This window comes from Nerophis lumbriciformis, linkage group LG22 (assembly GCF_033978685.3).
Source record: "Nerophis lumbriciformis linkage group LG22, RoL_Nlum_v2.1, whole genome shotgun sequence".
In the NCBI taxonomy this organism is placed as follows: Eukaryota; Metazoa; Chordata; class Actinopteri; order Syngnathiformes; family Syngnathidae; genus Nerophis; species Nerophis lumbriciformis.
The window spans coordinates 21,269,470-21,295,854 of NC_084569.2; the positions used below are offsets into that span (position 1 = coordinate 21,269,470).

The 26,385-nt window shown below is 40.3% G+C and overlaps 1 protein-coding gene across 1 annotated transcript in view; it reads right to left on the reverse strand.

Moving 5' to 3' along the window:
• Positions 1–3,038: 3,038 nt before the first annotated feature.
• LOC133615458 (uncharacterized) overlaps positions 3,039–26,385 on the reverse strand; it is a 40,432-nt gene continuing 17,085 nt past the window's right edge. Inside the window, exons 3-13 of the mRNA XM_072915698.1 lie at positions 17,428–17,486; positions 16,408–16,707; positions 9,846–10,169; positions 9,476–9,769; positions 8,198–8,509; positions 7,848–8,132; positions 5,953–6,279; positions 3,816–4,127; positions 3,460–3,747; positions 3,245–3,393; positions 3,039–3,134 (exon numbers count right to left, since the gene is read on the reverse strand). Of these exons, the coding sequence (XP_072771799.1) occupies positions 3,126–3,134; positions 3,245–3,393; positions 3,460–3,747; positions 3,816–4,127; positions 5,953–6,279; positions 7,848–8,132; positions 8,198–8,509; positions 9,476–9,769; positions 9,846–10,169; positions 16,408–16,707; positions 17,428–17,486 (2,659 nt within the window). The 3' untranslated portion in view covers positions 3,039–3,125. The remainder of the gene's footprint in view (positions 3,135–3,244; positions 3,394–3,459; positions 3,748–3,815; positions 4,128–5,952; positions 6,280–7,847; positions 8,133–8,197; positions 8,510–9,475; positions 9,770–9,845; positions 10,170–16,407; positions 16,708–17,427; positions 17,487–26,385) is intronic.

Consider the following 26,385-nt stretch of genomic DNA (forward strand, 5'->3'; position numbering starts at 1 on the left):
TTCAGACTGACTTGTACATGGTCATGCATCCTCTGCTGTTGCCATTTCTAATAAAAAGAAACATATATCTCCAAATGATATCTGTCAATAGACTGCATATAGAAGCGTTAAGAACTAAAACATTGCTTGCGGGGAGAAAACGCAGTCAAAGTGGAGCCACGTAATTAAGACCAAAACGTCGCATCCTTAAGATACAGTCAGGAAGCTGCTTGAAAACGGTCTGTAAAACATAATCAATGCAACATTTTGACAAGAGAACCACCATTACATGTTATGTAAACCACAAGGAAGTGTTTTAAATGTAGAAAAAAATCACAATATCACCCCTTTCAGAGACGTTACTTGCACAATATCACCGTCAAGCAAGTGTTGCAGGTTGCTGGCCTGACTTTTTACAAGCTGCAGAATGTGTGTTACAGTCATCAATGTTAACCAAGGTTTACCTAGTGGACCGGGAAGCTGTGTGGCCCCAGCTGCCAACAGTATACCGTAGAGTTTTATCTTCTCATGGAAGGTCATACAGGAATTGTAAGACGCTCATGGGAAGGAACGACGAAATGGCGGAGTTTCCTGAAGAAAGCAGGAATTGTTGTCAGATATAAAGTTTATAGGTTAATTTGACTGTCTCTAAACTTTTGAATGCACAACTGTTCAAAGTTTCAGTACGTTTTGCACAACTTTCTGTTTTCTAATAAGGACAATCCATTAATGGGCCAATAATTGTCCTGGTTCAAATAAAGTTGTCCAAATTCCTTGGCAGTCAGCATCTTGATTGACATCATGAGACAAAGACAAAGCCTAACATTTGATCAACAGTACTTTGCCAGTCCGAGACTTCAAACAGGATGTTCCCAAAGATAAATGGCCGCTGTGCGTCGGGACGAGTGACAAAAATAAATCCTGTTTAGTATGCTTTTCTGTAAAAAATAATTTAATAAAATGCACCTGTTGTACATTTTACAGTTAAGCTGCTTGTTAGAGAATAGCAAGTTGTGTAAAAAGTACTGAAACAGTTGGACATGTGTAAGGGTTTTGAATTACGGTAAGTTCACCTGTAAAATGTATACTGCATAATGTAAATGTTAGGTACATCTTGAAATTTCACCCAAAAGCTGCATATCGCTTATGTTTTCTGAGTAGTTTATAATTATTTATTTTCAGAATTGCGGGCTCTCTTTGTGCCCTAAGTGACTGCTTATGCCACTGGGGGCCCCCAAACATTGAGAACATCAGTGATAACATTCAAACATCAACTAGTTTTACTGAAGTATGGAGAAGGGGTAAGATAAGATGCAAGTAAGCGTATGCTACTTCCTACTCCTTTTCGTATATGTTTGGATGGTATATATACATAAACTTGTGCATTACTATATTCTAATATCAAGGGCTGTCTCCGACTAAGGATTCTTATAGTTGATTGTGATTTGCTAAATTTTGCCCATAGTTGATGATCAGTTAAATCAATGTTTTTTAAAGAGAGCGATAAACAGATTGTGGAATAAACAGATTGTGGAATAAACAGATTGTGGAATATGGTAGTAATTATACTGATAATTATACTGATGGGTCACTAGGTGTCAGTAACGCCACATTAATGTGAATCGAGCCACTATCTGGTGATTCCTTCAAAGTGGTTGTGGTATCAGTTTATTTTGAACAATGAAATACATATTTTCAGTTTTTTATTATAGCATGTCCGAAAAGGTGTATTAGGAGTGTACTAAAGCAAATTATTTTAAAAATCCAGAGTTTCTTTTAAATGAACAAAACAGAGATCACATTTGCGACTTTTTCCACCTGAAAAAAAAGTTGCAACCACTCGGATAAACAAAAAAATACGCTAGCGATTGCACAGTTTAGTGAGTTCCTCGGCTCTGGCGCATCGCAGAGAAAAAAATCAAACTTAAATAGAGGAAGTAAAAGTTTAGCAAAGTTTCTGTATGTTAACATGTGGCAGGATCATTACCATTGACAGAGGAAAACTACACTTCTGGTGCAAGGTACTATGTCTAAATTTAGATGCACGCTATTTATATTTTCAATAACTCGTGACATTTGAAACCTTGGCGGGTTCACTTTGATTAGCTACTTACAAATCAAATCCTTGTAATATTGAAGACCGAAATGGAGCCACAAACTACATTTTATTTTTGCCACAAAAACTAGCCAACCTTGGTTATGGATGTGAGTGTAAAGTGCAAAAGGACAAAAGTTGTTTGGTGACACCTGTGGTTAGCATGTATACATTTCCAAGACACCCATCTTTTCAGAGTTTTTTATATTGTAAAAAATACCATCTTATAGATGCGTCAAGACTGTTTATTTCACAAATCACGTATGCATTACTAGATTGTACTAAACATTAGCATAATTCCCTATCAAATATACTGTAACTCGTTTTTTTAGTATGGGATGTGACGGTGGTCAAAGACAGTGACACCCTCTCAGGCCGTCCCGTGGGCCTGATGCCATGCATCCCTGTTACCGGCCCCTTGGCAGTTAGGATGGCATCCGCATGCTGCATCCACATCCCAGCAACAGCGTCACAGATTTGGGCCTACTAACTCAAGTCCCCGGCCAATCACACATCGACAAAGCCAATTCATAGCAGAGGTAGCAAATAGTTGTCCTTGATGTTGCTGAGTTGTCATCCCTCCAAGATGGAAATTCCTTTAAACCCACTATGTACACAACACATGCAGACAGTATAGTGGGAGTGTGTACATACTTTCAAAAATGCTGTGAATGGAAAGAAAATAATATATATAAAAAAAACATATCTGTTGTTGTAAAGAAGTGGTTCTTTAGTTAAGTATTGTCAATACTTAACATTTTCAAGCATGTATAACAAAACTGTCAAGCAAGCAAGCTTTACTACAGTTTAAACTTTGGTGCACTCTTGTGGCCAATGTGAGTAACTGAGGGTGTTATTTTTTGTTTTTTTGTTTTTACTGTTTTAATGCAGAAACAATATTCTATTTTTTATGTTGTTGTGATACTGCTTTGTTAAAAGCAAAAAATAAACCAGTGATACAGTATTAGAACCAAATCTTTATTTATATGTCAAAAGTAGTTCAATAAAACATCCACTGTCTTGGAAGCATTCATCTGTTCCACTGACAGAATTATTTAGTCTAAAGGAGAAAAAGGCGGGATAAAGTGAGGTCAACTTCCACATTAAATGTGATAATTTGTATAAAATAAAAAGATTATGTTAAAAATAGAATTATTATCTATAGCTCACCTTAAGCAGGGTGGCCACCACACCATAGATGGTGGAGATGAGAAAGAGGACAAGGAATGTGGCAGACATATACCAGCTTTCCGCATTGATATCTTGGTTAACAACTGCATGAGCGATGTCATCCAAGACGTTGCAATCTGGCAAAATCACTGTGGAATTATTTTTTAAATGAGTTTATTTTTCTGCCAGATAATCATAAATCAGCTCATTAGTACCTGGATTGGTTATATTCAACGTCAGTGTAACGGTCACATGTGTCACCCTGCAGGTGTGAACCGCCCCAGGTAACAAGTTGACTTGAGACAGACGAAGGCGGCTTTGGATGCTGAACTTCCCATCTGGGCCTCTGCTGGGTTGACTGGTGTTGAAGTCCGACAGCTCATCGGTGTCATCCAGAAACCAGGAGACGTTAACGGACGCGGGACTGAAGCCGAACACCAGACACACCAGTTCACCACGACCCTGGAGCAAGATGGCTGACGGTTGGGTAGGAGTCACTGTGGCTGTGGAGATGAAAGTTGTAAGGAAGTATGTAGTGCAAACACAAAATCATGTTAAGACTTTCACTCACCAAACACGTCCTCTATAGTGCTCGTAAAAGGACTTTGAGATGACTCATGTCTGACAGCGCAAGAATAGCTGGATTCGTGGTCCTCAGTTTTAGACACATTAATTCTACTGCTCATTGAATAAGTATTGCTGCTGCTGTATTTCCACGAAGGGCTGTTGGTGTAGTCAAGCAATCTTTGACCATCTTTCTCCCAGTACACTATAATGTTATCTGGGAAATATCCAGAAACTAGGCAAGTCAGTGTGAGGTCATCAGACAGTGACAGCTCTGAGATGGTCGGTGGTATTATGTGCACTGTTGGTGGATACAAGTCTGATAAGAGAAACACAAAAACACATTAATAAGTGACAAGTGATAATAGTGATAATTACAAATAATTATCAAAAGAAACAGGACCAAAAACCTCTTAATTGTGCATCTGCCAGAAGTTGGAGACATTATCCATGTTTAGTTTACACTTGAAAAGAGTTTATCTCTCTTAAACATTCATTTATATTCCAACACATTCATCCCCGCACGTTAAAAGCATTTGTGAACTGTTGAGAGTTTCTATTGCGGTAATTTTTGTTGGTAATTAAACGATGATGAGAGATTATCATCATACTTCAACATCTCTAACATGTAAATGCTGCCTCTTTGCTAGGTCAATATTCCAAATAAGCATCTGTTCTTGATTGTCTTACCCTGGATAAAAAAAGGTTAGCTAAATATATAAATACAAGTAAACTAGAAAGTGGGGACGCTGGTCTGTTGCTAAATGTTCTTATACTACATTACGCAGAAGGCTTAGCGCCGTAGACAGAACCCAGAAGAAGGTGTGAGCTATACACGGGAGGACGACAGTTGTGCGGTTTGAGCAATAAAGTGTTAATAAGTTTTGGTTAGACAGTTACTGTGCGCGTTTGAGCGATGATCAGAAACAAATTCGATTGGCAAAAATTATAATAATAATCATAATATTATTATTATGATTACATTTGATTGGCAAAAATTACACTGGTGGACAAAATGTGCGGTGACGGTGCAAATTTGCGTGAATTGGCAAATTCCTGGAAGGCACTGAAATATAATATATGATATTATCTTCAACTGTTTTCAGACTTCTGCGATGAGGTGGCGACTTGTCCAGGGTGTACCCCGCCTTCCGCCCGATTGTAGCTGAGATAGGCTCCAGCGCTCCCCGCGACCCCAAAGGGAATAAGCGGTAGAAAATGGATGGATGGATGGATGTTTTCAGACTTCATTTTAAAATAAATCTAAACTTGTCCAAATTGTAAAAACTTATATTATTTAGTTTTTATAATGTTTAAACTCTTCATATTGCAAAAAATATGAACTGAGTTGTTGTTGTTTTTAATTACATTTTGTATGTGTGTGTGTGTGTGTGTGTGTGTGTGTGTGTGTGTGTGTGTGTGTGTGTGTGTGTGTGTGTGTGTGTGTGTGTGTGTGTGTGTGTGTGTGTGTGTGTGTGTGTGTGTGTGTGTGTGTGTGTTCTTTTGTTACTATTACAACCTGGAAAATTCACTGTTTAAACTGCAAAAAGGAGAAATCTAAGGAGGATCAATGTGAAAAGTTTTTTAAACCTATGTGAAAGACCAACTTTCTTAAGAAACAGTGTTTCTTTTTGCTGGTAGCAGATTTTTTTTGTTTTAAGTATGCCTTGTCAAATTCTTACATTCATACTGTTAATATCAAAATGCACTTTTTTCCTAATGTTTACAATTTTACATTAATACTATTTCCATCTGCTTTAAACCTTCACTAGTTAAAGTCGTAAACCTCAACTATCCTTCATAAAAATAAAAACTATAAACATTTTTAACTCACATTGTTTTAGAGAAAAAAAAATGCTATTTTTAGTAAACATGCAATGTTGTTTTTAGTGTGTAATTATAACAGTGTCAAAATGCCACATGGCACACACACACACACACACACACACACACACACACACACACACACACACACACACACACACACACACACACACACACACACACACACAGACACAGACACAGACACACACACATTTGTTCAAACACACTCATACAAATACACACACATACTTGTCCTGGATGAAAAACGATGGTGTGGTAGTGCTATCTGGTGGAAATGTGAATATATGTTGAGACAATACCTCTGCTTTTGCGGATGTAGTCCTCATGGCCCTGGTTGGAACACTTGTGTTTTCCCTCACAGGACACTTGTTTATATGCATCCCAGTCATCTGCTGGCACACTGAGGAAGCTCCGTAAGGTCTCTGTACCATTGCTGTGACGAGTCGGCTCCTCCGTGTGGGAATTCTGAGAGTATTTCTTCCCATCTACTTTCCAGGAGATGACAAAATCATGAAGTCGAGGGCCAACCAAAAGACAAGTAATGGTCACCTTGTCCCTCTGCTGAGACTCTGTGAGTGGGGGTCCGTGAACAAACACTCCAACTTGTTGGGATGATATTGGGGTTACTGTAAAAATAACATGAAATGTGAGATTAGAAACAAATATTAAGATCCTTTTCAAATCTTTGAACATTTTGTGCCATTCGCAGTTTTTTTGGCAAGCCATTTTGGTTGTGATGAATGAGCATACAGTAGGTAAAATTTGCAAGTTATTTATTTTTTTATTATTACACTAGTGTTGTAATCTAAAGACAAAAAATGCTTGTATGAAAACAAATAAAAATGCAACCTTTGATTTGACATTTATCTTAACAGAAGTTACTAATGTTTATGTTTAGATCTTAATGTGGACTACTGGTCTTTCAGTATACATTTGTATAAATGTCCACCCATCCATCCACCCATCCATTTTCTACCGCTTATTCCCTTCGGGGTCGCGGGGGCGTGGAGCCTATCTCAGCTACAATCGGGCGGAAGGCGGGGTACACCCTGGACAAGTTGCCACCTCATCGCAGGGCCTACACAGATAGACAGACAACATTGACACTCACATTCACACACTGGGGCCAATTTAGTGTTGCCAATCAACCTATCCCCAGGTGCATGTCTTTGGAGGTGGGAGAAAGCCGGAGGGAACCCACGCAGTCACGGGGAGAACATGCAAACTCCACACAGAAAGATCCCGAGCCCGGGATTGAACCCAGACTACTCAGGACCTTCGTATTGTGAGGCAGATGCACTAACCCCTCTGCCACCGTGCTGCCCGAAATGTCCACCATATGTCGCTATTTTTTCCTATTCAAAGCGAGCAGAAAAACAATTCTGCACTTGTGCCTTCTGTAATGGCAAGTGTGTGTTTTATTATTCTTATTTCATTTCCCAATAATAAATATTAGTGTGGTTTAAGCATAATGGCTTTTGAAGGGTTAAAGCCCCAAAATATAATAAATATTTAATATTTATTTTGAAGAAATAGCAAAACAATGCAATGAACTTATGCATGAAAAATTAATAAAGTTGTCAATCATTAACCTATCTTAGGGCCTAATGATAATATAAAATAAACATCATAATAATGATGATATTGAAAGAAAGCACAATGATAATGATAATAATATTAAGGAAATATTCCTTAAAATATATTTCATGGACATATTTTTTGTTTTGAATTTAGGAACAATATATCTCAGCTACAATTGGGCGGAAGGCGGGGTACACCCTGGACAAGTCGCCACCTCATCGCAGGGCCAACACAGATAGACAGACAACATTCACACTCACATTCACACTCTAGGGCCAATTTAGTGTTGCCAATCAACCTATCCCCAGGTGCATGTCCCCGAAGGGAATAAGCGGTAGTGAAATGGATGGCTGGATGGATAGTTCAGCAAACACTTGCTTTCAAAGGGTTAAATGATATATACTGTATGTATACATTTCTTTTAATGCTTTTAAGTGATTTTGAAAGACTGTCACAGTTAAAGTGGAAAAAATATTGAATAATATTTTCACAGCAGTTTTTGGTAAGCCGATATTTTTCTCGAGGGACAAAAGAATGCAGATATTTGAAGGACAATGTTATGAGTTGTCTTTTTTTCATGCATCATGCCAATAGGGTACTTATGATTATTTACCGGAGCAAATGCTGATGGTCTTGGTGACATTTTTATTCAGCCACTTGTCAGACACTCGACAGGTGAAGACCTTCCCAGTTTGCCACTCTATCAGTGGGACGTGGAGTTGACTGGTCACAGCCACACGTCCATCCGCACTCATGCTGATGCTAGTAATTGATGGCGCTCTCTGCTTAGCCTCGCTGAACCATTTAATTTGAGGGTTAAAGCCCCGACCAGAGCACAGAACCCTCTGAGGTTTCGATTCCTCACTGGGGGCCAGAAAGAGTTCCACTGATGGGTCCACTGTTGGAAAATGGGTTAAAATTATTGTGTCAAATGAATCCAATTCTGATGAGTCAGACTCTCACCAAAAAGGCCGTATATGGGGTTTGACCGGAAGCTGTCGGAGAAGCCTTGGTTCACTTTGCAGGTTAAATTTGCGTCACTCTTCCTGTAGGACTCGTGCAAACTGAAACGTGGACGGATGGAATGTGGGCCCAGGCCTTCAGGGAGATCGACGTACTGTTTGTTAGAAATATCCACACCGTCGGCCTGAAATGTGACGTAGAGGTCGATGGCGTCCAGTTGTGTGACGTCACACTCGAACACGCCGCTGTTGTTATTCTGTAAATCTGCAAGAGATCGCCTCATCTCCACCAGTGGAGCGGTGACTGCAACACCTAAGTGATCATAACAGGATAAAAGGTGGAATTCAGTCTCTCAAAGATACAGTAGCTCATCAGAGTACAGTAAATACACCCCTCACATTTCAGCTAACGTTTTATTTAATAGTCTCAAAGTACAATACGATGGAAATGAAACTTAGAGTAGTCAGTGTACATCTTGTACTGCAGGGTTATTCAACTAGCGGCCGCCGGTAATAGATAGATAGTACTTTATTGATTCCTTCAGGAGAGTTCCCTCAGGAAAATTAAAATTACATCATATCGGCCCCCGAGTTCAGTTCAAATCTTCAATTAAAAATGTTTGCAGTCAATTTCTAAAAACACAAATGCTCTTGTTGTACAGTATAGAGGAACTTGGACCAATGTAAACACATTGGCAGATCTTTGCACGGACATTTCAACCTTGCTAGCAAACATAGAAAACTGGGGTCAAACCTTGTGATTTACATAACTGAGGCGTTCCTCAAGGCACCCTTTCAAGTCCTTTTTGGCAGTTACACATTTTTTTTTGTATACAATTTATGTATCTAAGGTGTTGCTGTTGCTTTTTTACTTCAGATGCAGTCAATCGTCATTTGTTCAACTTCTTTAGTTATACTAGTGGTGTTCCTCAAGGTTCCATTTTAGGTCCTCTCTTTTTCATCATAATGTAAATATATTTATATCAAGTAATCCAATTATCAGCCAGTAGTTTTACTTTACAGTGGAGGAAGTGGGCTACTTCACAATGTCACAGTTGGATGTCCCTTAAAGAACCGCAGCTCACCAGTGCTGGCAGTACTCATGCATCTTCAGGCCATGATGTTATCTTGGTATAGTCACTTTTGTTCCCAGCTGTTTGGACAATAATGGCCGAGTGTTGAGTCATTTTTCAGTACGTAGTAAATGGACAAGCTGTACACTGACTACTTGTTGAGTTGTGAGGAGTGGACTTACTCCGATTTTGTTCAGTCGTCCTACCTGACACACGTACGGTCTCCTCGACGTCCGGGAAGCAAAGATGCGCCGCTTTCCATTTGAGAATCCTGATTTGTCTCCACACATCAGGCAACACTGTCAGAGTACTGATGACGTGAGACGCATTAGCGTACGCGCTCGCTTGGTCGCCGGCTGCTTTGCCGTCCAGCAGCCATGTGACGACGGCATCCAATGCGGTGCGCACCGAACATGTTGCTTTCACTTGGGATGTTTCCGTCATGACTTCCTTGAAGCTGGGGAGCTCCACATGAACGGAAGGTGGGACGCTTGCCTGTGCTGCCAGGCGACACGTCCGTTGTTACAAGACGATGACAATAGCTGTGTTAATGCGAGACGGCAGACACATACGTACTTTCACAGATACTGATTGACTTTTTCTCTTCCACCTTGTTGTGAGTGGACTTGCAGGTAAACCTTAAGCCGTTTGTCCACTCTTTTACATCAGGCTCAATCTCACTGATTAGACTGAAGGTCTGTGGGGCCGTCACACTCTGAAACTTGCTCACGGTTTGCACGCCGTCGATGATTCGGTTGCCCTGCAGCCACTTGACACTCAGCGTGTCCGGGAAGAAGCCACTTAAGGCGCACCTAAGTTTGACAGAGGAGTCTCCTGCAAGGTTGCCCTCCCACAGCGGATACAATGTCATGTTTGGAGACACAATCCTCTCCATCCTCTCTGTTGAAATAGAAAATACGTATATGACGCATGTGGCTATTTCTCTAGATGTAGCAAATTACTTGCACATACCTTCAGATTGTTGCCACAATTCTAAAGGTGCAGGTGACTTTAGTTTTAAGTAGTTTTATAGTACTAACAGTCAGGTGGAAAGGGTTCCGCTTGAGCGAGCATAAGCAACATTTGAAAAAAAAAAGAAGAAGATAAAAGTACCGAAAAAACACAGAAGTGAAACTCAGCGATACGCAACAGTGCATGACTAAAGCCAGGTGTGAGAAGAGATGATGACATATTTAAATACATTTCACACACGGACACATCTTTAAAGTTTTTTTTTTTTTTTTTTATAACACTAAAAAGTTATTTTCTTTTTTTGTAGATTCCAGCTGCAGCTTTTTCAGGTCATTCTGAATTTCTGAGGAAAAATCTGCAAGAAAAGCATCACTCACATTTTATTTTTTATTTTTCTTTAAATTGTAAATCAATATGATTACTTACATATTACAGTTCATTAAAAAAAATGTTCATTTGACCTGAAAGAGAAAAAAAACTAAAATGTATTAAAGAAATACACAAATAATACACACAACAGACTGACTCATTAATCCTACTGGAAATCCAAAAAGAGATCCTTGGTATGTTTTGTGCAATTCAATTGTTTTCCAAACCATTTGTACCATCTGTCTTCCTTAAATTAGCCAAACTGGTAAAGCTAAACAAAAAACAACACATATGTTTGCAGTGACACAAATTTCCTTTTAAAACCGATAAAAACACAATTTTTGATTTCACACTATCCTGTCATAAACTCATGTAATAATTTAGGTTTAGATGACAATTTGGACTAGTGGCGTTCTACTTCTTTCTATTTAATTTTTATATTTTTCACCAGACTTTTGTTCCCCCTACTTTTTCCCATTCAAAGCATGCAGCAATATTTCTGCATGGCTGCCCTGCTACTGTAATGATAAGTGTGTGTCACTATGATGGTGGATAATGGTGTGTCTATCAAACAAAGTGTACAGTCAAACCCAAAAGTATGCATAGGTCTACTGTACACCTTGCAAATTTAACTTAAAGTTACTTAAGTTTTTCTTGCTTGAAAATTACACAGGAGATAATAGGATGATGAACAAGAGGAAAAGTTGTGGGGGGGAAAATACTTTTTAAGCTTTTATTGTATTCACATTTGAACAAAAAATGTACTTTGATTGACTTTGGACAAAAAATGGCCAATGGTATGATTAGTTTCGGTCTTGACTCTTGTATGTGTGTGTTTGGACAAAAATGTGGTAACTTTTTCAACATAAAACCCACTGTATTCTAAAGGGTTAATATTATAATATGTACAATATATTTTAGAGCAGTTTTTTGAAAAGCAGACATTTGTGTACATAATCAATAGCCTATTTGGTATGTAATTTATATTTAAGACTGAAGTTTTTAAATATTTACTTGCTTGAATATTAATGTGTAATTTTTTACAGTATTATTGTCTTTTTGGACAAATAAGTATTTATATTTAAATTCCAGCTTAAGGGCTAACCAACAAATAAAGTATAGTTATACTTTGTAATGTGTCTATAGAATTTAAAGGGAATTGTTTTTTTTAATTTTGCCCATTATCCACAATCCTTATGTCAGACAATCTTGTATGTGCGTTTTAAATGGTGAAAAACTGCTAATAAGAGGCGGCTAACGATGCGGACTTATCGGATTCATCTACTCTGCGCTTTTAAAAAAAACAACAACAATGCACTAGTTACATGCCGTGACCTATAGCGACATTGTTATTATAGGAGCTAACACAGAGGAACTACTTTTATGGCATAGAACAACAGAACTACCACCATAGTGAGTAGTCAGCTACTAGCTACTAGCTGGCTTGAGCTGCTAACAACGTAGGCTGCGACTCGCCACAAAATAAACAAGAAAGAGCTTTAGCTTTTTCTGCTGCATTGACTTTAAGGTAGGGTTCAGATGGTAGCGCGGCCGTACAGAAATTGGAGGGTTCCTTGTACGAATCTAGCTTCTGCCATCTTAGTTACTGCCATTGTGTCCTTGGGCAAGACATGTCACCAGTTTACCCCAGGGCAGCTGGGGCTACAAATGTAGCTTACCACCATCAATAGCGAATAAATGATGGGTTCTAAGTTCTCGCTGTAAGCGTTTTGAGTGTCTAGAAAAGCACTATATAAATATAATCCATTATTATTATAGTAGAAGGTTGTGGCACCAAGTTACATGTTATCATGAATGTGCCTGTTACTACATGACGTACATACTTACAGTATGTGTATAAAACAGTGTGGGAGGTTTTTGGATGTTTTTTGAAGGGCTTGTTTGGTGAAATAGATCGTATCACAATTACCTGTATTGTTCGCCGCCTTTTACTAGCAGTCTTTTACTATTTAGTATGAAGAGAAATAGGAATGACGTGTGTTTTGGTCTCACAGAAAGATTGTGATTGATAGACAAAATTCCCCAAAAAGTGCATTAGTGTAAAAAATGTTTACCGTCAACCAATGTTCTTCAGAAATATTGCAGACTTATTTTCACCTACAGTATGTAAAGGTGCAGTTAAGTGCTCAACTCAAAAACAAAAGTTGTATTATTACCTTGAAGACAGTTGTTCCAATGCTGAACAGCAGCGTGATGAGAAAGAGAATGATGAAGGTGAGTGCCGTGTTCCCCATGTTATCTTGCTCGGCTTCCACAGCATTGTTCCACTGGTGGCTCATCTCCACCAGGAAGTCTGGTGGATGTACAGTAGTACTTCAATACATACTGTATTTATTATTACTGTATTATGTGTTTATACAAACAAATGTGTCCTATAATGTTGATTTTATGAGTACAAGTAGTGCTATATAACTGGAGACCCTGAATTGCCTTTTGAAAGACTCCATTATTTCAGTGTGTGTCTTTAAAACATGATATTTCTTGTGTTTGTGTTTGTTAGGGCAAGACCCAGGAGAGGAAGAAGACGCGTACGAAGACAAGTCACACAGACCACCTATCTCTACGAGTAAGGACTTTAATACTCTCTTTCAAAACCCCAACATACTATTAATCCTTGTTGCATGATTAGTGACACTGCAAGTCACACATAGCTAAAAATAACGACAACATGAACAGCTTGCGACATACAACAGTTGCAAAGTGATTTTTTTTATTTATTTTGATTTTAAATGGACACACACTATCATTAAACATGCAGCAAACAACCAAGAGCAAAGAAGAGAAGACAAGAGTGACACAGAACACATCTACAGGGCCTTGCACAATTTGGGGTCGTCCATGTTGACGTTATCGGTGGTTCTGTATGAAATGGACCTGACAGGGACATTGGGTGTGTTGGCCACAGATTGGTGGTAAATGGCACAGCAATACACCACACCGTTCCTTTTCCACTGATCAAAGCTGAGCGTTAACTGGCCGTAGACTGAATACACGCCTTGGTTTTCTACAGGTTGGGTGGTCCTGGTGACGTATGTGGAGTTTACGGGGTTGTCATCGACAAGCCAAGACACCAGAACCTCTTGGGGGAAGAAGTCTTTCACTAAGCAAGTCAGGGTAACCATGTTTTTATCAGTTTGTTCCACTGGAGACATCATACGCACCACAGGATTTTGAGGTGATTTATCTGCAAGTGCGACAGAACAACATTTGACCACAGGAAGTAGTATCAATCATTTACAGTTTTCTTACCAGCAGTTCTTTTATAGGATTTCTTTACTGGGTGCGCAATCTTTGAATGCTTCACCACGCAGTTGCGCACTACCCCTCTGCTCCATTCGTCATACGTGATGTCAAGACGAGTCTCAAATGGGCCCGAATGGCCCGGCGGGGTGGCTTTCAAGGTCCCGGCCATCTCGTTGCCATCCTGGTCCTCCCACAAAATACTCAGCACAGATAGCCTGCTAACTTTGACCTGACATATCACGGTGCCTTTTTTGTTCAGAAAGATGTCCTCCATTGTGGGGCCACTGATCTGTATATCGACATCCGCCTCCGGGCATTCTTCGCCTGTTGAATGGACAGGAAGACTTTTTCAAGGCCGTTGTGTGATTTACATTGAGTGTGTTGCATTTTAGCCCGCGTTCACACTGGTGGTTCGGACCAAAAATATATGCATTGAAGGACTTGATTGGACACCTTTATTGACCTAACTCAATTATTTCAAACCAAAATGAGTTGTTTTTTAGACTTTGCTATTTTTACCGACTTATTTGTACTAGGGCAGTTAAACATGTGATTAATCACAACATAGTGCATTAATCATGGGTACACGCATATTAATTACAAATTTTGTTTTGAGCATACATGTTCCTTTACTTTAACTGCAGATGGTTACCTGAAAGGTGGCATACTTTTTTTGTTGTACAACAAACATAATGCACCCAATTCTTGAGGTGAGGATCAATGCTTGATTCAAATCAATTTTTGCAAAATATTTTTTGGTGTAAAAATATAATTAAACTAATGCTGTTAAATGTAACGAGTTAACTCATGTGATTCATCAACCAAAAAATTGCATTCATTAATCACGCAATTTATTTTGACCGCTCATGCTCCTTTATCTTAACCGTGGATTTTTTCCTGAAAGGTGTGTGGGTTGGTATATTTATAGAGTGAGATGAGTGAGAGGACTGCGACTGGTGTGCTCTCTGGCATATTTAATTCCAAAATAGAACGGAGGTGACTTAGGATACAACTTTCTCTGATTTTTTTAGCGTTGCATTCAAGTAAAATATTTTAAAATGTTGCTGTATGTCATTGTCACGTTAAAAATGACATTTGTGCCCAATTACGGGGGCCTTTTTAGGGTCATTTAAATAATGCAAGCAGGTAAAAATGTATATTTCATGCCAATTCAAAAGTGTGATTAATCAGATTTGAATAATTAATCATGTGACCGCACTAATTTTTACAAACACCCTGTTGTCACACACAAAGAGTCTTACATATTTGTAATTTTTGCATGCTTTGTTTGCAATCAGAGTTTGATTTACCCAAAGTGTGAACACAGCCTAAAATAAACAAATAGAAAAGTACTCACTAGGTGAATCACGCGTGTTGCTCACAGATGAGTTGATATAAACATCTCCATGTGCGTCCCTCCCCTTAAACTCGCACCTTACAGTGGTGCCAGATGACCACTCGTCGGACTTGAGCGTGATGAGGCTCGCCGCGCTGTAAAGCGTTGTTCCATTTGCAGTCTTTCTGTCCTTAGACAAAGTTATGACCTGGTCTATTCCGTGGGAGATGTCCTCTTCGTTATACAGCCATTTGAAGTCATAAACATTTGGGGAAAAATCTTTGGCAAAGCAGACGATTGAAGCCTCATCTTGACCATGAGAGGAGGCCAACACTTTCAGAGTTGGCAACTTGTAAAAGGACTCTGAAACACGAACATATTAAGTATATGTCTGCACAACAAATATATATACACAACACAAAACGTCATTTGAATGCTATTACTCATGGCTTCTGCAGGGTCGACACTAATAAAACAGCAAGATTAGATCGTACACAACCTGCATGTGAGACAAGCAAGCGTAGATGAAACAAAAAGCAAGCAAAAAACTGCTGCAACAATTATTTCCCAGACAGACAAGGCAGAGTAAGCAGCTGCACAAGGAAGAGTCAGACCTTTCTTTCCACCTTACTGTTGGCTTTAGCACCAACAATAACATCATTTGTATGGATAGTATGAAATAATGTGCAGTTTTCAGATAAATGTGTTGTGTGTAAACATTTTTAACATAAAAAAATCATCTAATTCTCATTACCCTGTTCCAGATATCCAAATATATTTACACAAAACACTTTTTGCAGAGCTTAATTATATTTTTAAAAACAGGTATAGTTTTTAACCTCACGTTTACCTTTTTGGAGGACTACTGACAAGGATGAGCTACTAGCAGTGTGGTGCATTCAGTGACAGTCTGGAAATACGTCTTCTAGGGCTCTTATTTGACTATTACTGTACACTACAACTTAATTTGGCTCCATAGTGGGTTATTTTGTGTAGAATGCAAAATAACCCACTTTGAATCATACTAAAACCGGGGCATCTAAAAACCAATATATATTTTTTCAACGACTTCAAATACACCGAATCCAAATATACTACAAAAGTGACAGCACACTACTGTGATTACCTTTAGCTGTGTCACATTCATTGTACCTATTTTAAGACTACAGTAAAAGATATGCTGTAAACACGTCTTACCTTCTGTTTTGGTGATCACGGCATCAACAGTTTTAGTTGAATGTTTGGCGACACATCGAAATTTGGCCCTGCTGTCCCAGTCGGCTTGCCTCACTCGGATCTGACTGACTCCCGTGTAGAGGTTGTCCGTCTCCACTGAAGGATACTGAATGAAGTCAGACAAATCGGCCCCGTCTTTGCTCCACGCAAACGTCAGTGGAAGGGGTTTGAAGCCGGTGGCCAAACAGCCGAGAGTGACCATGTCTCCTGCTCCGGAGCCACATTGCATCAGAGGAAAGACAGTGGGTGGGACTGGTGGGACTGGTGGGACTGGTGTGCCTGTGAAAGGAAAAGCAAGTTGTCAGTTGAGATCAAATTAAATGAAAATAGTAAAGGGAAGACACATTTTAAACCATATTCAAATTGTTGGAAAAGAAAATAAGTAGTCGGTTATGATGCAATTCCATGAAAATGGTGAAGAGATAACACTCACCATATTAAACCATATTTAAAGTGTAGATCAAATTGCACAAAAGACCTTATTTTATTTTAAATATCACAAATTATTTCATTCTCATTTATTTGACATTTTGAGTGAACCTTTTCTTAACATTGGAAAACATCTTTATAAATGGAATAGCTCACTCAAAAGCTTAGAAAAACAAAACCTGTTTGATTATTAAGATACCGCAGTGCAGAAACTCAAATTTAAGCAAAATAATCATTGTCATATTTCATAAGACTCTGTTGCTGTCGATGATGGATCAATTTGCTAATATATGCTATAATAACCTGTCAAACAACCAAGAAGATTGGACTCGCCAAAGCACCATTATACTCATTTCAGGTGGTTTTTTAAATTGTTTTGTAATATCTCACAGATTTTAGCATATATTTGTCAACGTAAGATAGATTGGTCTAATTCTACTCTTCGAATACTGGAACTACTTGATATCAATAAATGATTGCACTAAATCAGAAATATTAAAATAATGTACTTGTCCTTTCCAGTAGAATATAATTACCAAAATATTGACTTACCAGATGTAACTGTGACTTGGGTTCCTTTTCCCCAGTAGTCCAAATACCACAGTGACAAAAAGTAAGAGCATTCTAATACAAAAACTTTCCAAATATAGAATTAAAAATGTCTCAAAAGGACGTAAGAATTACTTACCAGATGTAACTGTGACTTGCGTTCCTTTACCCCAGACGTCCAAGTAGTAATAGCTGTCACAGTGATAGAACATAATGTGTTTACAATGAAAATACTATTACATAAAAAAAAAATGAACACAGGAAAAGCTGTTCCTCAAAAATTATTTCTCAAGCAACTCCCTTGAGATTTGATATTTTTTCCGGTGTGCTCTCTAACGTTTTGATTGTGTTTGGATATGTGTGCATAACCAGAGATGGGTAGTTATGTGCTACATTTATTTTGTTATACATTTACTCAAGTAACTTTTTGGATAATTGTACTTGTCTGAGTAGTTTTAATACAACATACTCTTTACTTTTACCACTTTCACTCCGCTACCTTAAGTTTAATTCTGATCGCTACATGTTGGTCTAGTGAGGGAGGTGACCAAGAACCTGATGGTCACTCTGTCAGAGCTACAGTATTCCTCTGTGGAGAGAAGGAAACCTTCTTCAAGGACAACCATCTCTGCAGCAATCCACCAATCAGGCCTATATGGTTTTGTGGTCAGACGGAAGCCATTTCTTCGTAAAAAGTTTGCTTAAATGCACCTGAAAGACTCTGACCATGAGAAACACAATTCTCTGGTCTGATGAGACAAAGATTAATTTTTCGCCATGAATGCCGGGCGTTATGTTTGGAGGAAACCAGGCACCGCTCATCACCAGGCCAATACCAGCCCCACATTGAAGCATGGTGGTGGCAGCATCATGCTGTGGGGATGATTTTCAGCGGCAGGAACACAGAGACTGGTCAGGGTAGAAGGAAAGATGAATGCAGCCGGAATAGAAAACACTTTAATGCCTGCAAACATTTTTTAGGGCACTGGTGGTCTCTAATAAGCCTGCGTACTTGAAACACAAATATTTTAAAGCTGGACATGGGGAGACCCTAGAATAATACAATGATTAATACGAGACGTAACAAACGCATGTATAATGATCTATAATTCACAAATGGACAAAATGGGACACATTTCTTACATTGAACAAAGAGCACAGTCTTCAAGTCAAACTAATTGTGTGTTAAACACACTAGGCCAATAAATCTGATTCTGACTCTGATTTTAGTGATATTACTGCTGCTTTAGAAACATTCTTAATATGCAGCAGAAACAAGAAAGTTGGGTCATAAATAATGCCAAGATTTTTTTGCAGAGTCGCTTTGGACAATTGTTTTATTATCGAAATTCAAAGTGGTAACTGCAAACAAGTGCTTGTTTCTAGCAGGACATTAACCAACATGTCCGTTTTCTTGGAGTTAAGATGCAAAAATAATAACCATTTTGGTACAAAGAGTTAATACTATGTCTGCTGCTATTTTAGCAGACGAGTATGTTCTGACCCACAAAGGAAGCTTCAATAAAGCCTTTTCTCCATCGCAGCATGGTCCAATCACGCACCATCACATAAGTAGGCAACATGTGGCACCATCTAACTATGGCACATGTTGAAGAGGTTCATTTAGCCTACTGATGGCACAGTTAAAGTAAGGCTCATGTGCACATACTGCCAGAAACCTAGTCATTTGATAAACAGCTGTCCCTTGTTGAAGTGAACCAAATCAAAACCAGTAGTTCTGGTAAAGGCCCCTTCAGTGCCACATTCCTTTAAAAGTGAGTGTGCGGGTCCAGCTGTTTATTCCCCTTTTATTATGAAGGGTGCTGCCTCACTGTCTGATAGCAACGTAAAAGTCCTAGTTACTATTTTACGTGATACTGCAGTCTCAAGGTATATTTTTCTTCGTGGTGTGTTGCCTCTCTCACATAAAACCTCCTTAAAACGTAACGAGCTGGTGCAACGCTTTGGAATTAAATTTGCTAAATTACCCATGCACTTTGGTGTTGCAAGCAGTGAGCGGAGATGGGCCGGGGTGGAAATTCTTGTTGCCCCTCGGCTCAAAGCCCGTACGTTGGATTTGAATCCGGGTCGGGGCACGGGTCCTGGCTGTTGTTTGTGCTGATGCACCAAACAGCAGTTCAGAGTACCCACCCTTTTTGGATTCCCTCGAGGGAGTACTGGAAAGTGCTCATGGCTCATGGGACCCCAGAGGCAGCGGACAGGTACTGACAAGCCAAAACTCTGACATGGGAAGAGTTTGGCGAAGCCATGGGAAAAGACTTCTGGACGGCTTCTAAGTGATTCTGGACCATCATCTGCCGCCTCAGGAGAGGGACACAGTGCACTGTCAACACCGTATATGGTGGGGATGGTGTGCTGTTGACCTTGACTCAGGACGTTGTGGATCGGTAGAGGGAATACTTTGACGACCTCCTCAATCCCACCTACACATCTTCCTATGAAGAAGCAGTGCCTGGGGAATCTGTGGTGGGCTCTCCTATTTCTGAGGCTGAGGTTGCAGAGGTAGTTAAACTCCTCGGTGGCAGGGCCCCAGGGGTGGATGAGATCTGCCCGGCGTTTGTTAAGGGTCTGGATCAGGGGTCGGCAACCTTTACCAGTCAAAGAGCCATTTTGACCAGTTTCACAAATTATAGAAAACTATGGGAGCCGCAAAAAATTTATGAAATTTTAAATGAAATAACACTGTATACAGAGATTTTTTTTTACTTTGTGCTATGTTTAAACCAGGGGTCTCAGACACGTTGCCCACACCTTTATATAGGATCTGAAAGCTGGTGCGGCACGCGGGTTTTAACTGAAAGGCGCTTGTCAGCGTCATGCGTGCTGTGTTGGTACAGCATATAGCACCCACCATGAACAGCGTGCCTGATCAGCCTCACGTTGTATGTGGCTTTTGCTTGCTCACGTAGGTGACAGCAACGCATACTTGGTCAACAACCACACAGGTTACACTGACGGTGGCGGTATAAAAATGTTTTCAACACTCTCACTAATAATGCGCTACACTGTGAACCCACACCAAACAAGAATGACAAACACATTTTGGGAGAACATCTGCACCTTAACACAACATAAACACAACAGGACAAATACCCAGAATCCCATGCAGCCCTAACTCTTCCGGGATACATTATACACCCCCGCTACCAAACCCCGCCCACCTCAACCGACGCACAGAGAGAGGGGGGGGGGGGTTGATGTGTGAGGGAGCAGGGTTGGGGTGGGGGCGGGGTTTGGTGTTAGCAGGGGTGTCTCATATAGCCTGGAAGAGTCAGGGCTGCATGGGATTCTGGGTGTTTGTTCTGATGTGTTTATGTTGTGTTAAGGTGCAGATGTTCTCCTGAAATGTGTTTGTCATTCTTGTTTGGTTTTGGTTCAAAGTGTGGCGCATTATTAGTAAGAGTGTTAAAGTTGTTTTATATGGTCACCGTCAGTGTAACCTGTGTGGCTGTTGACCAAGTATGCCTTGCTGTCACGTACGTGTGGAAGCAGAAGATGTATATTGTATAACAAGTGTTGGGATAGCACGCTGTTGATATAGATTGTAGAAGGCGCCAAATGTTGTACCAACATGGTACGCCCTTATTATAGCTGTAAGGGTGAAAATCGGTGAATATTAATCCCGGGGGAGATTTCTGCGAGAGAAACTGAAGTCCGGAAGTCTCACGGGAAAATCGGGGGGTTCAGCAAGTAAGCTGCTGAGCCGCATCAGAGTGATCAAAGAGCCGCATGCGGCTCCGGAGCCGCGGGTTGCCAATCCCTGGTCTGAATACTGTGGGGCTGTCTTGGTTGACAAGACTCTGCAATATTGTGTGGACATCGGGCTGGTGCCTCTGGATTGCCAGGTGGTTCCTCTCGTTAAGAAAGGGAAACGGAGGGTGTGTTCTAACTATCGTGGGATCACACTCCTCAGCCTTCCCGGTAAGTTGTATCTGGTTGTACTGAAGAGGAGGCTACGCCGGATAGTCGAACCTGGGATCAAGAGCAGCAGTATGGTTTTCGTCCTGGTCGTGGAACTGTGGACCAGCTCTTTACTCTCGGCAGGAATCTTGAGGGTGAATGGGAGTTTGTCCAACCTGTCTATATGTGCTTTGTGGACTTTGAGAAGGCCTTCGACCGTGTTCCTCTGGAAGTCCTGTGGGGAGTGCTCAGAGAGTATGGGGTATTGGACCGTCTGATTGTGGTGGTCCACTTCCTGTATGATCGGTGTCAGAGCTTGGTCCGCATAATAACTTTTATGGACAGAATTTGTAGGCGCAGTCAGGGCATTGAGGGGATCCGGTTTGGTGATTGTAGGATTAGGTCTCTGCTTTTTGCAGACTATATAGTCCTGATGGCTTCATCTGGCCAGGATCTTCAGCTCTCACTAGATCGGTTCGCAGCCAAGTGTGAAGCGACTGGGATGAGAATGAGCACCTCCAAATCGGAGTCCATGGTTCTCGCGCAGTAAAGGGTGGAGTGTCATCTCCAGGTTGGGGAAGAGGTCTTGCCCCAAGTGGAGAAGTTCAAGTACCTGGGAGTCTTGTTTACGAGTGAGGGAAGAGTGGATCGTGAGATCGACAGGCGAATCGGTGTGGCGTCTGCAGTGATGCGGACACCGGTCCATCGTGGTCAAGAAGGAGCTGAGCCAGACGACAAAACTCTCAATTTACTGGTCAATCTACGTTCCCATCCTCACCTATGGTCATGAGCTTTGGGTTATGACAGAAAGGACAAAATCCTGGGTACAAGCGGCCAAAATGAGTTTCCTCCATCGGGTGGCGGAGCTCTTTCTTAGCGATAAGGTGAGAAGTTCTGTAATTCGGGAGGAGCTCAAAGTAAAGCCGCTACTCCTCCACATCGAGAGGAGCCAGATGATGTGGTTCAGGAATCTGGTCAGGATGCCCCCGGACGACTCCCTGGGGAGGTGTTTAGGGCATGTCCGACCAGTAGGAGGCCACGGGGGAAACCCAGGACACGTTTAGTAGACTGTGTCTCTCGGCTGGCCTGGGAACACCTCGGGATCCCCCGGGAGGACCTGGACAAAGTGACTGGGTAAAGGAAAGTCTGGGTTTCCCTGCTTCAGCTGCTGTCAACGCAACCCGACATTGGATATGCGGAAGAAGATGGATGGATGGATGGACCCATGTACTCTCTTCAGGTGGCCTTTTTTCTCCCCACCATTCACTGTGTTACGAGCACCATTTTATTGATTATTTTCCATTACTCTTTAATAGGTAATTCTTTTTGTGAGGTAGTAGCTAAACATGATAAACTTGACATACCAATACACGATTTGATGCGGTCTAAAAGAATGTTCTGATCAATGGTATTGAAGGCAGCACTGAGAACAACAATGATGTAGCGTGCCTTTCAGCTGAGCTAGCACTATATTATACCATACCCTGAGTTACAATAGGTTACCATTTTGAGTGCACCAATACCAGAGGTGGGACCAAGTCATTGCTTTGCAAGTCACAAGTAAGTCTCAAGTCTTTACCCTCAAGTCTCGAGTCAATCCCGAGTCAAGACAGGGCAAGTCCGAGTCAAGTCCAAAGTCAAGACTGGAAAGTCTCAAGTCAAGTCCCAAGTCCTGCATTTTGAGTTTCGAGTCCTTTCAAGTCATTTAACCACAGACTAATATATTTACACAGATTGTATATGCTTTTAAAACGCTGTATTAATTTATTAAAACAAGTGCATTTGAAATTGCAGGGAAAAAGATAGTGCTGACATTGCACTTCAAAATAGCACTATTAACCAGTCATTTTAAACATGTAACTCATTCCTTTACAGAATAAACACATTTGGAAAAAAAACAAGTGCAACTGTACTTATTTGCACAAAAGTGTTAACATTGTATTTCCATGGCATATTGCATTGTAACTAGTTCCACAGCAGTTTCTATCCTGTTCTTACCTTATCTCATTGATCTCATCTCATACTGTATGTGTGTTTATGTGTGCGTACACATGAAAAACATAACAAATATATGAACATAACAATGAACAGAGTTGTACTTTTTAGATGTCAGGACCCTATGCAATATGTACACATATTCTTAATATAGTATACATTTTAACTGACCTTTATTTGACTATGTTTGTCTTTTTGTAGGTGGCTAAAATACGCGGTGCTGCTGACTGCCGTCTAACGTTACGTTACAGTGTGTGATACATTGACTAACGTTACGTTACTGTGTGTGATACATTGACTAACGTAATGTTACTGTGTGTGATACATTTACTAACGTAATGTTACTGTGTGTGATACATTGACTAACGTTACGTTACTGTGTGTGATACATTGACTAACGTAACGTTATGTGTAGGTACCTCATGCAACCCTGCTTAAAAAAAAACCACTTGACAAAAAGTATGAATAAGGTAGCAAACTGCAGTGGACGCAACAGATTGCCGTGTTTGCAATGACGTTATAACCATAGACATCTTATAAGTAGATGCAGCATTGGTTGCTGTGACGTGAGCAATTTGGCCGCCATCTTGAAGTGCTGATGAGGAGCCGGCGAGCAGCCTAAGCTGACAGTTGACAGGTAGAAAACAAAGATGCCGGGCTGGTGTTCAGCGTTTTCCTGCTCAAATGAGCGGACTGTTGAAAATAGGAATCGGGGGATTACTTTTCACAAGTGAAATTTAACATTAACGTACTATTGGTTGTATTTTATGAAAATAATATTACCACATAGTTGAGAAGGATCAAAGATCTTCAATATTTGTATGTGAAAATCACAAAGAAATATTCTGGGGGAGGATGACCCCCCTACAGGGGTTTGGTTTACAAACTTTCAGCCCCACCTAAAACAAAATTCACCAGCCACTACTGATTATGATGCATTCTCATTTTAGGCAAAGTATAAGACAATACTTTCTTAACAGTATAATTGTAACCAGGAATCAGTCTTCAAGTAACAATATTCAAATACTAACATTGTTGGGTTAAACAGAATTTGGTTTTATTCTGAATCCAGTGAAACACATTGGTGGTTTTAGCTGATATGAAGACTTTCAGGTGTTTATATATGTTTAAGTATTTGGCAGACGCTTTTATCCAAAGTGACTTACATAAAATAATACATATAAAACAATCACTGCAAACATTATCATTTAAGGGAAGAATGTAATAGAAAATATCAATACAAAGTGTCAAGACAGAATAAACTCTCTGCTGCTGCAGCAACAGAGATACAGTCTATAGGTCCCTAAGACATATAGATATCTAATGTATTCATACATTGTTTATGTAGGATACACGCATATGTATATATAACCTAATCATATTGTTTCTTCAACTTAAAAATAGCTTACCGTTTTTTTCCCCCTTCTCTGGGATTATATTCCCAGTTTTGATCTCGGACGTCTGGTCACTTATATTACTGTTAAGCAAACTATGAATAATAAAACACGCCAAAACATGTGTCTGTTATCATAGCTACATGTATGACAAAAAAGGGGGTGAAAATCAGTGGTATTCAGTGAGGTAAAATGAATTAAATGCGCTGACAGTTCATTGCTCCTGCCAAATTAATTGCACTGAGTGGAGCGGATCACCACTCCAAGATGGCGGCCACGCGCCTCGTCTGCTCCAGTAGGCAGTAGCGCTCGATGCTGCGTCTACTTATAAGATGTCTATGGTTATAACGTTAGCAGTGAGTTTGCAGCCTCACTGATTTAACTACACAGCAAATAAAAGTCACGTTACTTAGCCAATAAACGTTATCTTACATTCAAAACTTACCCTTCTTTGTGCAACTTCAAATGTCGAACGGAGCTGGAAGTTGTTGCGTCTCCGTCTGTAATATTCGAACTGCGTGATTTGCATACGGCAACTCGTTTTTTGTTGACCAAGTCGTAGTTTTTATACCCGAACGAAACCAACTTTAACATAATTGTTTATCACTGGCACGTTGTTGGACAACTCTTAAGAGTTCAAATCAAATTGCAGGACAACCAATGAACAATTGTTCATTGGTTGTCCTGCAATTTGATTGGATGAATGCTGTGTGATGAAAACAACGTAAATCTAATTTGATTGGCTGTTGTACTGACAGCACACCAGCTGACAGGAATAACACGCTGATAGACAGACGAAGAAAATGAAAAATACGGAGCGCTCCCAAATAACTTTTTAAGCTTTGGATTTTGGGGAAAGTGGCAAGTCATGTCAAGTCATGTCAAGTCATGTCAAGTCAAAAGGCTCAAGTCCAAGTGAAGTCACAAGTCATTGATGTTAAAGTCTAAGTCGAGTTGCAAGTCTCTTTACATTTTGTCAAGTCGAGTCTAAAGTCATCAAATTCATGACTCGAGTCTGACTCGAGTCCAAGTCATGTGACTCGAGTCCACACCTCTGACTAATACTCACATGTTTGTGATGAAAGCTTCACTCTCCACTTCACCTCTGCATCCTGACAGGCAGCAACGCCCTCTGACTGGTGCTGTTGTAGAGCATCTGCTCAGGGGTCCCCAACATACTTGCCAACCCTCCCGAATTTTCCGGGAGACTCCCGAATTTCAGTGCCTCTCCCGAAAATCTCCCGGGACAACCATTCTCCCGAATTTCTCCCGATTTCCAGCCGGACTTAAGTCACGCCCCCTCCAGGTCCGTGTGGAACTGAGTGAGTACAGGCTGTCGTCACGTCCGCTTATCCTTCATATAAACAGCGTGCCGGCCCAGTCACGTTATAACATCTATGGCTTTTGGAGAGTGCACAACTGCACACACAACAAGAAGGAGACGAAGCAGAAGAACGAAGAAGAGACAGTCATGGCGACGACGAGTGACAGAGAATAGAACGAGGATGGACAAATTCAACCCTACACTCACTCCTTTCCTGTAAATTAAATTTCACATTGCTACTGGCTGCAAAGCATTGCTCTTTCAAATACAACAATGAGTAGATGAACACTGAAATTCAAGTATTTTATATATATATATATATATATA